The 12160-nt window shown below is 45.5% G+C and overlaps 1 protein-coding gene across 1 annotated transcript in view; it reads left to right on the top strand.

Annotated features, from left to right (window-relative positions):
- met (MET proto-oncogene, receptor tyrosine kinase) overlaps nucleotides 1-12160 on the top strand; it is a 236937-nt gene that overhangs the window by 118953 nt on the left and 105824 nt on the right. Inside the window, 1 exon segment of the mRNA XM_055649985.1 lies at nucleotides 9244-9378. Within this exon segment, the coding sequence (XP_055505960.1) occupies nucleotides 9244-9378 (135 nt within the window).

The following is a 12160-nucleotide window of genomic DNA, read 5'->3' as shown; positions in this document are numbered from 1 at the left end:
GACGGCGTACGCCTAGCGCAAACTTCCCGCGGACTTTGCTCGAACTTCACGTCAACTCGTACGGGATCACTCGACCTCCGCGCGGTCCCCGCTTCTGGTTTGGTCACGCTCGCCGCATGCAGTTGCATGCTGGTGGGACAGGCCCTTAACTCAGCGGGTCAGGCAGCATCACTGGAGAACATGGATAAGGTGGCGTTTTAAGGTCTAGATCTTTCTTCAGAGCAATAGAAGGGAGGGAGAAGAAAGCTAGAAAAGGGGAGAGGCACGACAAGGTTTGGCAGTTAACTGGTCGACACAGGTGGGTGGAGCAAAGGCCAGAGATAAGAACAACCTGTAAGACAGGTTTGAAGAGTTGCAGATTATAAAGCTAGGGAGGAAAGTAGGGGGGCATTAGGTGGGAATCCAGGTGAGGGAAGGGATGGGGTAAGAGAGGTGAGTGGTGGGGGAGAAAGGGGGAGGGGGAAGTTAGTTAAATGTTATCTCAAATTAGAGAATTCAACATTCATACCATTGGGTGCAGGCAACCCAAACGGAATACGAGATGCTGTTGCTCCAGTTTGTATGTGGCCTCATTCTAGCAATGGCAGAAGCCCAGAACAGAAAGGTCAGTTTGGAAATGGGGAGGGGAGTTAAAATGGTTAGCAACAGGGTGATCCAGTAGGCCTTGGTGGGCTGAGCATGTGTTCAATGAAATGAATGAATGAATAAGTTTATTGGCCAAGTATGTTCACATCCAAGGAATTTGCCTTGGTGCTCCACCCGCAAGTGACAACATGACATACAGTGACTGTTAAGAGTGATATATAAAATATTAAACATTAATAATAAAACATTATCGATTAAACATGTGATTTAAATAAAATACCAGAGCAAAAGGAGGCTACATATATTTGGTTATTGAGTAGAGCTACTACTCGTGAAAAAAAGCTGTGTTTATGTCTGGCTGTGGCAGCTTTGACAGTCCGGAGTTGCCTTCCAGAGGGAAGTGATTCAAAGAGTTTGTGGCCAGGGTGAGAGAGGTCAGAGATGATCTTGCCCGCTCACTTCCTGGCCCTTGCAGTGTACAGTTCGTCAATGGAGGGAAGGTTGCAGCCAACAACCTCCTCAGCTGATTGGACGATTCACTGCAGCCTCCGGGTGTCGTGCTTGGTGGCTGAGCTGAACCAGACCATGATGGAGAAGGTGAAGACAGACGTATAGGCCGTGTAGAATTGGACCATCATTGCCTGTGGCAGATTGTGCTTCCTCAGCTGCCGCAGGAAGTACATCCTCTGTTGTGCCTTTTTGACTGTGGAGTCGATGGTGGCCCTCCATTTAAGGTCCTTAATGGTCGCTGAATGTATGCTTGATCTCACCGTTGTACAGGAGGCCACATTGGGAACACTGGATGTAGTAGATGAGGATATAGGAGGTGTGTGCAAACCACTGTCGCATCTGAAAGGACAGTCGGTGTTCCTGGATGGAGGCGAAGGAGAAGGTATAAGAACAGGTGTTACATCTCCTGCGGTTGCAGGAAAATTGCTTGGGGAGAGGATAGTTTGGGTGGGAAGGGATGTGAGCCAGGGAGTTGCAAAGGGAGCAGTTTCTGCGGAAGACTGGAAAGGGTGTAGATGGGGAGATCTGACTCGTGGTGGGATCACGGTGGAGGATGTTCTGTTGGATGCAGAGAATGATGAGGTGAAATGTGAGGTCCAAGGGAACTCTATCCTTGTTCCATCTAGGGGGAGGGGGAGCAAGAGCGGAACCACGGGTGACAGTGATGCGGTCTAACTATGACAGAAGGGGGAAAACCATGAGGATATCTCAGATGTCCTAGAATGGAAAGTTGCAACTTGGGAACAGACGTGGTGGAGTGAGAAACTGAGGAGCGTGGATAAGGTGAATGCCCACAGTCTTTTTCTTAGGATAGAGTATTCAAATACTGGAGGGCATAAATTTAAAGTGAAAAACAAGTGATTTAAGAGAGACTTCAGGAAAGACTGTTTCACTCACTAGAATAAGCTGCTAGAGGAAGCCACAGATGTGGATACAATTATGACTTTTAAAAGACATTTGGACAGATATATGAATAGGAAGCGTTCAGAGGCATATGGGCCAAATGGAGACTAATGGGCCTGTCCCAACATGCCAACTTGGTAATGATATGAAGATGTTGGGGAGGTTTACCAGATGCAGCCTGGATTTGAGAGCATTAGCTACATGGAGAGGTTGGACAAACGTGGACAAACATGTTTACTCTTGAACTACGATGTTAAGGGGAGACTGGAGAGAAGTAAATACAATGATGAGAGGCACAAAGAGCGTAGACAGTCGATATCTTTTATCCAGGATGGAATTGGCATAGACTACAGGGCTTACCTTTAAGCTGAGAGGGGCAAATTTTAAAGGAGACGTGCGGGGCAAGATTTTAGTACAGAGAATGGTGGGCACCTAGAAAGTATTGACAGGGGTGGTTGTGGAGGCAGACGCGATGTTGGCATTTAAAGGGCCTGTCCCACTTACGCGACTTTTCAGCGACTGTCTTCGACCTTCAAGCTCGAGGGCACTCGCCTGAAAAACCTCGAGCTGGATCGACCGTCAGCGATGAAACCGTGAGCCAGATCGACCGTCTGCGCGCGCGCGCACACACACACACACACACACACACACACACACACACACACACACACACTCACACACACACACACACACAGGCAGGGGCCAGGGAAAGCGGGGGAGCGCTGTCAGAAATTCACACCCGCGAAGAACAGGACGGTAAAAGACGGCTGCACAGTGTATGGTAAGTCCTTTAGAGAGGGGGGGAGAAAAGGGGGGAGAAAAGGGGGGAGAAGGGGGGAGGAGAAGGAATTAAGACACTTTTAAGAAGCCAGACAACCTTTAATAAAGTTTAGCGGGCATTTAACATTATCAGTCGGTTTACTTACCTTTTTTCTCAACGAGCTTTACCTTCGACTACCTTCGATTATCTTCGATTGCCTTTGATTACCTACGATAGCATTACGACCTACTACGACATACCTCGACTAAACCTACGAGAGGGGGGCACACTTTTAAGAAGCCAGCCAACTTTTAATAAGCCAGAGATACACAGCTGTGAAGTTTAGCGGGCATTTAACCGGTCGGTGTTCCTTGGTTCTGAAAACTCGTGCTTACGTTTTTTTTTTCCCAATGATCCAATTAAAATGCCCGGTCAGCAAAGGAGATTACCTACAGCTACCTCGACTACCTACAACGACATGGCGACCCCCACTAAAACTGCGCTACAAGTTCAAAAGTATCGATTTTCTCCATGCCGACCAATGTTTACTCGCAGAAGATTTTTCAGCTTGTTGAAACATTTTCCTCGACCAAACTGAGGCCTCGAGTAGTAACCACTATGCAGGAACTCCTCTCAACCATGAAGGAAACTTACCAGTGACCACCTACGACCATGTGTCGACCGTGCTGCGAGCTTGTGGCAAGCGCAAACTCTCCTAAACTCGCAAATAAGGTCGACATAGTAGGACAGGCCCTTATGAAGCTTTTAGATCGGCACATGGATAATCACGTGCAGTCAGAGGAGATTAGTTTAACGGTATCACGTTTGGCGCAGATATTATGGGCCGAAGGCTCCGTTCCTGTGCTGTACTGTTCTGCATTAAGTCTTAGCAATGTGAAAGGGTGCCAGTCAGATTGCTTGCCAAAGATTCTGTAAAAGGTTTCAGCTTCTGATTGCACCGATTGCCCAGTGCCAAGCAGGACAAAAGCAAAGGCAGATAAATGAAAGCATTTAGAAATGTGTGTAGGATCACTGAGTTCCCCATGATTAGCCAAGTCCAGTTGTAGCATTTTTTATAGCACGACATTTTATTCAGGTGCAATGGTTATATGACATCAGAACAAAGCATTCAAAGATCTGCAGACCTTAACTAAACCTGAACATATCAAAACTAACAAAACAAACAAAACTATGGAATTACAACTAAAAGTCTAAAGGCTGAACATAACTAACAGGCCTTGCTGCCAACAACTTCCACACAGAACACAATCTGAACACACACCTGACTCAGTCCGCCTAAACCTACACGATCCCCCGGTTGCTAATCAATGTAACTCCCACTCCCATTCCCACACTGACCTTTCTGTCCTGGGCCTCCTCCATTGTCAGAGTGAGGCCTAGCGCAAATTGGGGGAACAGCACCTCATATTTCTCTTGAGCAGCTTAAACCCCAGTGGTATGAATATTAACATCTCTAACATCAAGTAACCCTTGCTTTCCCTTTCTCTCCATCCCCTCCCCCTTCCTAGTTTTCCGACCAGTCTGACTGTCTTCCTGATTAAATGTTATCTCTGTTTGCTTCGTTGTCAACTTCTTCTAGCTAACAATGATCTGTTCTACATTTTCCTTGACCTTCAACCCCTTTGATGTCTCGTTTTCACACCTTACCCATCCTTATCTCTGTGTCTCCCTCACCCCTGACTCTCAGAAGGGTCTTGGCCTGAAACATCACCCATTCCTTCTGTCCAGAGATGCTGCCTGTCCTGCTGAGTTACTCTAGCATTGTGTGAGATATGAACAGGCTTCTTTATCTCTATGGGCTGATCATGACGTATCAAGTACCTTCTCTCCATGAAGGGATTACTGTTCACAATACTGTCTGGGTTCTTATCAGTTCTAACCTGGAGTTCACAAGCTGCTCTTTGTCTCTGTGTTCCACAAACATGTTTTCATGCAGTGAACAGCTTTTTTAAATGAACTAACCCCATCAATTTTAAACTAACTCCATAATTTCTCTGCAAACCCCTATAGTCCCCCTTTTGATTCTTCAATCAACATTAGAAAGAAAGAATCTCCAAAATAAGAATTATTTTACGTAGCCTAAGCACAGATCATTAGATAAGATGGTGTCCACATTAGAATTGTGTAGGACGGAACTGCAGATGCTGGTTTACACTAAAGAAAGCCACAAAATGCTGGAGTAACTCAGCGGAACAGGCAGCATCTCTGGAGAGAAGGGATGGGTGATGTTTCGGGTCGAGACACTTCTTTGCACAGGGCCTGAGACCAAGCATGTTTTTGTCTCTCTGCCATATTAGAATGAATGGGCTCCATATTTTAGAGACATCCTCCAATACATTTGATGGGGAAGCCTTAATAAATCTATACTTCTCTAAATATAAGAAGTGTATTTGTAGTGAGGTGGGGGGGCAGCTCGAGGCCTGTATGGATCCGATGTTAGCTGGTAACATTCTACCATTAGTTTGCAACAGTGCTTAATAAGCATTAAAACACAACAGAAAGTAAAAAGGATAAACATGATCAAGCCGTGAGCCAAGGAGGTTCCCAAAGAGTGGGGCATTCCATAACCCCGCTCCAGCAGGTAGAGGGGAGGAGGCTACTCGAGCTTCAGTATTTCCTTGTGGATCATTAACCAGGTTGGTCATGATTTCGGAGTTATGCGGAATGTCGGTGCAACATTTCACTCCGATCAAGGCACTAGTATCTCCCTGGGCAGCGTTGATCGATTAGGAGTGGCCCTAATACTACATAAGACAATGCGGAGGGCCAGTGATATTTACTGTGGTTAGCTGGTCCTCAATAGTACAATTCATGCATTCAACCAGACCAGGAGACCATGGAAGATGGAGACAATGTAAATTGCAGGTAATGTCCAGCAATGTTCAGACATCCTTACAAACAATGCTGATAACGTGTATGCCCTGATCTGAGTCAGTTAGAGGGGACACCCTATCTTGGGATATGTTCTCTTCACAGCACTTTAGCAGCGTGTGAGTCTGTAGCCTGTCTAGATGGGACGGCTTCCACCCATCGGGAGAATCTGTCTACTATGACCAGAACCTCAGAGTACCCTTGGCACCTAGGCAGGGAAAATATAATCACAGGAGCTTGTAATGGGATCAGGACTGTAACTGGCCCTGAGTTAGTCTTTTGGAAGGCCACACTGTGGGTGTAGACCTGCTGGGCATATTTTCAGAATCCACGACCCAATCAGTTCCATTGTCACGGAGCCAGATTGCCCCAGGAGTGAAGTTGATGAGCCAAGCAAGGTGTTTTTCAATTATTTTCTTTGTGCTCGTGATTCAGTGGGGTGAGTCGCGTAAGGGGTAGTTCTTCGCCAGTCTCAATAGTCGCTATCCTCACTAGATGATTCCAGTGCCTTCGCACCTGCCCCAGCGTACTGAACGCTACTCTGCTCTTGTTCCAATGCCTCCAGCTTAGGGTACAGGCTCGTCAATCAATTCTGAACTAACCCATATCAGTTCGCTGCAAACCCATGCAATAGGTTTCATCTTCATGTTTGATTTTGAGGAAAACCCATAGCATTGAGAAGGTCTTTGTGGAGGAAGTGCCCATCTACAAGAGCATTTTCAGTCACCATCTATACATGTTCATGCAGCTCTCCTCCACCTTTCCCAAACAAGGTGAATCCTGAACTAGAGGGGGTTTGTTTCTAACATGCTATGATTTGCATTCTATTAAGTCTCCTAGTTTTTCCTTGTAATCCACAAAGGGTTTCTGTGACCTTTCTAGTTAACACACCTTCTGATTTGAATACAGCAGTGTTTGGCATTGTTGCATTACTTTACTGTAATAGGATATTGTATATTCTTTTATGGCTTAAATGCAAAATAGTTATGTCAACTCTGCAAGGTGGGGAGACAAGGAGTTAACGAGAAGATTTGTTTAACCAAAGTGTGGCTGATATGTGAAACTCACATCCAGAGGAAATGAGGAGGTCAGATACACTCACTACATTTAAGATTCATTTAGACAGCCACTTGATCAGGCAGGGGCATTGACGCATACAGACCTTCTGTACGGGTGCCAGGGGGTTATGGGGAGAAGGCCGGAGAATGGGATTAGGAGGGAGAGATAGATCAGCCATGATTGAATGGTGAAGTAGACCTGATGGGCTGAATGGTCTAATTCTGCTCCTATCACTTATGACCTTATGACCTGATGCAGAAAAATAGGATGTGTAGATGGACAGAAGATCCAAATGTCACGGTGGCACAGCGGTAGAGTTGCTGCCTTACAGCAAAATGCAGCACTGGAGACCCGGGTTCGATCCCGACTATGGGCTGATATGTCTGTATGGAGTTTGTACGTTCTCCCCGTGACCTGCGTGGGTTTTCTCTGAGATCTTCGGTTTCCTCCCACACTCCAAAGTCGTAGAGGTTTGTAGGTTAATTGGTTTGGTTAATTAGCTTGATAAAAATATAAAATTGTCCAAGTTGGCGATATGCAGAGTACTGCCCCGCTGATTACAAAATTCAGAAGGTTCAGAAGGATAGGCTGAAGGGTGTCTTTCCATGCTGACCAACTATATGACTGTATTCGGTTAAACATTCGGTTAGGTGTTGCTTTAATTAGTTCTCGTTAGTTTTAGTTTATTTTAGTTTAGAGATACAGCGCGGAAACAGGCCCTTCGGTCCACCGGGTCCCCGCACGTTAACACTATCCTACACACACTAGGGACAGTGTTTACATACATCAAGCAAATTAGCCTACATGCCTGAACGTCTTTGGAGTGTGGGAGGAAATCGAAGATCTCGGAGAAAACCCACGCGGGTCACGGGGAGAACGTACAAACTCCGTACGTAGTCGGGATCGAACCCGAGTTTCTGGCGCTGCATTCGCTGTAAGGCAGCAACTCTACCGCTGTGCCATCGTGAATTGAATGATTGTAAACAGTATATTGTTGCTGCACGCCTCATGGAATCTTTAAATTAGCATAAAGGAACACAGTTGGTGTGTTTTGGAGATGTTTCCAAGATCCTTGTTTCAGCTGTGTTGCCTCTATCTGCCCTTTACACCATTTTCTTCATGTTCTTCCTTCCAATATAATGGAAAATGTACATTTCTACATCTTAATGCTCAATGGCCTTGGCTTTACGTCAGGGAGGCTCAAATGCCAGGAACACTGCCTGGTTGGAAGCTTTATTTTATCTACAACCTTGAAAATGTTATTCTAACAGAGCTCTATCTTCTCAAAACCACCTCCACATCCCCACCATGAGCTCTATGAGATTCCAAGGAAACTCAGCAATTTCCTGTGAAATTCCTGTGCGAGTGGCCAGCAGGAGCCACTTTGAAGAAACGGGTCTGTCCCACTTTCACAAGGTAATTCACGAATTTTCACGATTTTCCCCTTGATCCAAACTCGCGGAATGTTCGTAGGAGTCCGTAGGAGTTCATAGATACATCGTAGCAGCTCGTTATGCTAGCCGTAGGTAGTCGTGGCATCAGGTAAGTCGGGACGTTTTTTCCAGCCTGATCAAAAATGTCCACGAGTAACAAAATGGTCGGGATGAAAGAAATTGCAACTTTTTACTCGTAAGGAGGTCATTAAAATAGCTGTGGGAATTTGTAGACATACTCGTAGGAGTTCGTAGATTACCACGCTCTTGATTTTTTTTTCCGGTCCTTTAAACTCGGCAGAGGTTTTGAATTAAGTTGTGAAAGTGGGACAGACCCTAAACAAGGAACTGCAGATGCTGACTTAAAGCCCTGTCCCACTGCATGAGTTCATTCAAGTGCTCTCCCGAGTTTAAAAAAAAATCAAACTCGTGGTAGGCACGTAGAATTAACGTAGCGGGTACGTCAGAGCTCGGGGACGTCTCTTAGCGGCTCGTAACGCTAACGGCAGGTACTCGGGAAGACTCGTTAACAGCAGGTAAGGTCGGGAAGACTCGTGAAGATTTTTCAACGTTGAAAAATGTCCACGAAAGCCCTGAGTACCTACGAGCGGCCATTACCGTAAATCTCCAAGTTCGAATCAGGGCAAACGCGGGAGAACACTTGGAATGAACTCGTACAGTGGGACAGGGCTATTACATTTTGAGTCTTTCTTTCTATCTTCATGGCATCCGAACTAAATCCCCAAAAGGAATCATGATTCTGCTGAGTATCAATATTTGTTATGAAAGACAACCATCTACCTCATTGGTGACCTTCGGACTATCTTTGATTGGCCTTTGCTGGCTCTGCCTTGCACTACACGTTATTCCCTTGTCATCATGTATTGTCTTTCTGCTGACTGGATAACATGCAACAAAAGCTTTTCACTGTACCTCGGTGCATGTGACAATAAACTAAACTGAACTGAGAATGTCTGGAGGAGAACCTTTGGTGCTGCAGTGAATTTGTTTTTTCTCATCAAAATGCGGCATCTTGTGACTTGTGACTCCCTGAACAAATAAAAGAATGATTGAGAATTGCTTCATATTTCATCTCCACAGGTGGTGATTTCACGAGTCCAGCGGTCCACGCCTCATTTCACTTTCCAGCTGGATTCCAGTTCAGTATTCCCTGAAGTACTGGTCGAGCAATCCGGGTCGGAAAATGGCTACATCATCATCATTACTGGGAAAAAGGTACATGTCTTTCTGTAGATAACTTCATAACAATAGTCCCCCAAGTATTTTAATCACTACCTTCAAGTATTTACTTTAATAATACATCTGACCTGATTTTAGAGTGATGCAGTGTGAAAACAGGCCCTTCAGCCCAACTTGCTCACACCGGCCAACATGTCCCAGCTACACCAGTCCCATTTCAGTATCAGTATCAGTATCAGTATATCTTTATTGTTATTTCCTGAGTACTCACATACCCAGAGGAAACAAAAAAACGTTGCTCAACCAGTGTCCGTTCAGTGTGCAGTACAAATAACAACAAGTAAATAGAAATAAAAATACATATATCATGAACAAATTAAATTAAACACTCTACTCTCTACTAAACATCAACAGGCGTTCCGATCGACAGCTGCTGCAGTGTGTCCAGGTTGGTGGTTGGTGCGCGATACTTTGGCAGGGGGCTAAGTCCGTTTATCAGTCTTATAGCCTGCGGGAAGAAGTTGAGGAGCATCCTGCTGGTTTTGCAGCTAATGCTCCTGTACCTCTTCCCAGATGGCAGGATGGAGAATATGTGATGCGATGGGTGGTAGGGGTCTTTGATGATGGAGATGGCTCTGTTGATACATCTCTTCCTGTATATGTCCAGCAAGAAAGGGAGTGGAGCACCAATAATCCTGCTGGCGGTCTTCACAATCCTGTCAAGTTGGTGCCGTTCGTACGCCTTGCAGCTCCCGAACCAGGAAGTGATGCCGTTGGTTAATGTGCTCTCGACTGTCCCCCTATAAAAAGTTCGTAGATGTGTAGTGGGGAGACCTGCTTTACGTAGTCTTCGGAGAGGGTGTAGTCGCTGCTGGGCTCTCTTGACCAGTGCTGTGGTGTTGGTTGTGGACATCAGGTCATCTGACAGGTGGAGTCCTAGGAACTTCACGCTGCTGACCCTTTCCACATCAGCTCCATCGATGTGCAGAGGTGTATGGTGTTGTTTTCCCGCCCTCCTGAAGTCAACCACCATCTCCTTAGTCCATATTTGGTCCATATCCCTCCAAACCTGTCCTATCCATGCACCTGTCTAGCTGTTTCATAAGTGTTGGGATAGTCCCAGCCTCAACTACCTCCTCTGGAAGCTTGTTCCATACATCCACCACCCTTTGTGTGAAAAAGTTACCCCTCCGATTCCTATCAAATCTTTTCCCCTTCACCTTAAACCTATGTCCTCTGGTTCTCGATTCCCCTACTCTGGGCAAGAGACTGTGCATCTACCCGATCTATTCCTCTCATGATCTTATACACCTCTATAAGATCACCCCTCATCCTCCTGTGCTCCAAGGAATAGAGTCCCAACCTGATCAACCTTTCCCTACAGCCCACCATTGAAGGGATTTATTGGAGTCGCTGCCTCAAAAAGGCAGCCGGCATCATCAGAGACCCACACCATCCTGGCCACACACTCATTTCACCACTGCCATCGGGACGAAGGTACAGGAGCCTGAAAACTGTAACGTCTAGGGTCAGGAACAGCTTCTTCCCAACAGCCATCAGGCTATTAAACACTACATCCTCATAAGCTATGTACTTCAATAGACTATTATTAATATTATTATAATTATTATTGCACCACTACTGTTTATTTTTTGAGTATGTGTGTATGTGTGTATATATATATATATGTATATGAAAGTACATATATACTTAAATGAAAGCCAAAAATGCGGTAATTGGGCAACATCAAGTGGAGAAAGCCAGTCAACATTTAAACACTTCAGATCAATGAACTTTCATCAGAATTTGAAAAAAATTCTTAAAAACCACTATGATTTAAATTGCAAAGAAGGGTGATAGATGGGGATACCAATTATAACTCTTCGAGAGAGAGGAGGGAGAGATTAGCTGCAGTAAAAAAAAACCTTTGCCACCCTCTCTCAGTCAGCACCAGTGTCACCTGTGTCCAGATCACCCTATGACAGGTATTGCCCACTCTCAATAACCCTACTTCCCCAACCCTCGGGTGACTACAACTTTCTAGTTCTGATCAAAAGTTTTTGACCTGACATGTCGACCACATTTTTCCTCTCTCCACAGATGCAGGTTGGCATGTTGAGTATTTCTACTATTTACTGGGCTTATTTCAGACTCCCACCATCTGCCATTGTTCGCTTTTCAGGAATCCTTGTTGATCTCCCCAAAAAGCAAAAATGTTCCTCCCATGGTCCATAATTTGGTGGGTTCACATCAGCTTTGCATGTGAACAAACCAGAAATTTGTAGAAAGGTGTATGGTGTGAATTATGTGACACCACAAATCACTGCATGAATTTCATTGCTTGCCACTATTTTATGTTTAGAGATACAGTGCGGAAACAGGCCCTTCAGCCCACACGAGTCCGCGCCGACCAGCAATCCCCACGCATTAAAACTATCCTACACACAATAGGGACAATTTACACTTATACCAAGCCAATTAACCTACAAACCACACTCCAGTGAGAGGAACCTGAAGATCTCGTAGAAAACCCACGCAGGTTTACGGGGAGAACGTACAAACTCTGTGTAGACTGCACTCATTGTCGGGATTGTACCCAGGTCTCCGACGCTGCAAGTGCGTAAAGCCCCTGTCCCACTTAGGAGACCTAAACAGCAACCTCTGGTGACCTTGCCCGCCACCCAAGGTTTCCATGAGGTCACTGGAGGTTTTGATCACTCTCCACAATGGTCGAAAGTGTTTTCCGCGTGGTCGAGGCTTCATCTTGGTTGTTGCTATTTTTTCATCATGTTTAAAACTGGCCTCAACTAAAAATAGG

This window comes from Leucoraja erinacea, chromosome 19, assembly GCF_028641065.1.
Source record: "Leucoraja erinacea ecotype New England chromosome 19, Leri_hhj_1, whole genome shotgun sequence".
Classification (NCBI taxonomy): Eukaryota; Metazoa; Chordata; class Chondrichthyes; order Rajiformes; family Rajidae; genus Leucoraja; species Leucoraja erinaceus.
The sequence above is the reverse complement of the archived record's forward strand: the minus strand, read 5'-3'. Positions and strand labels throughout refer to the sequence as shown.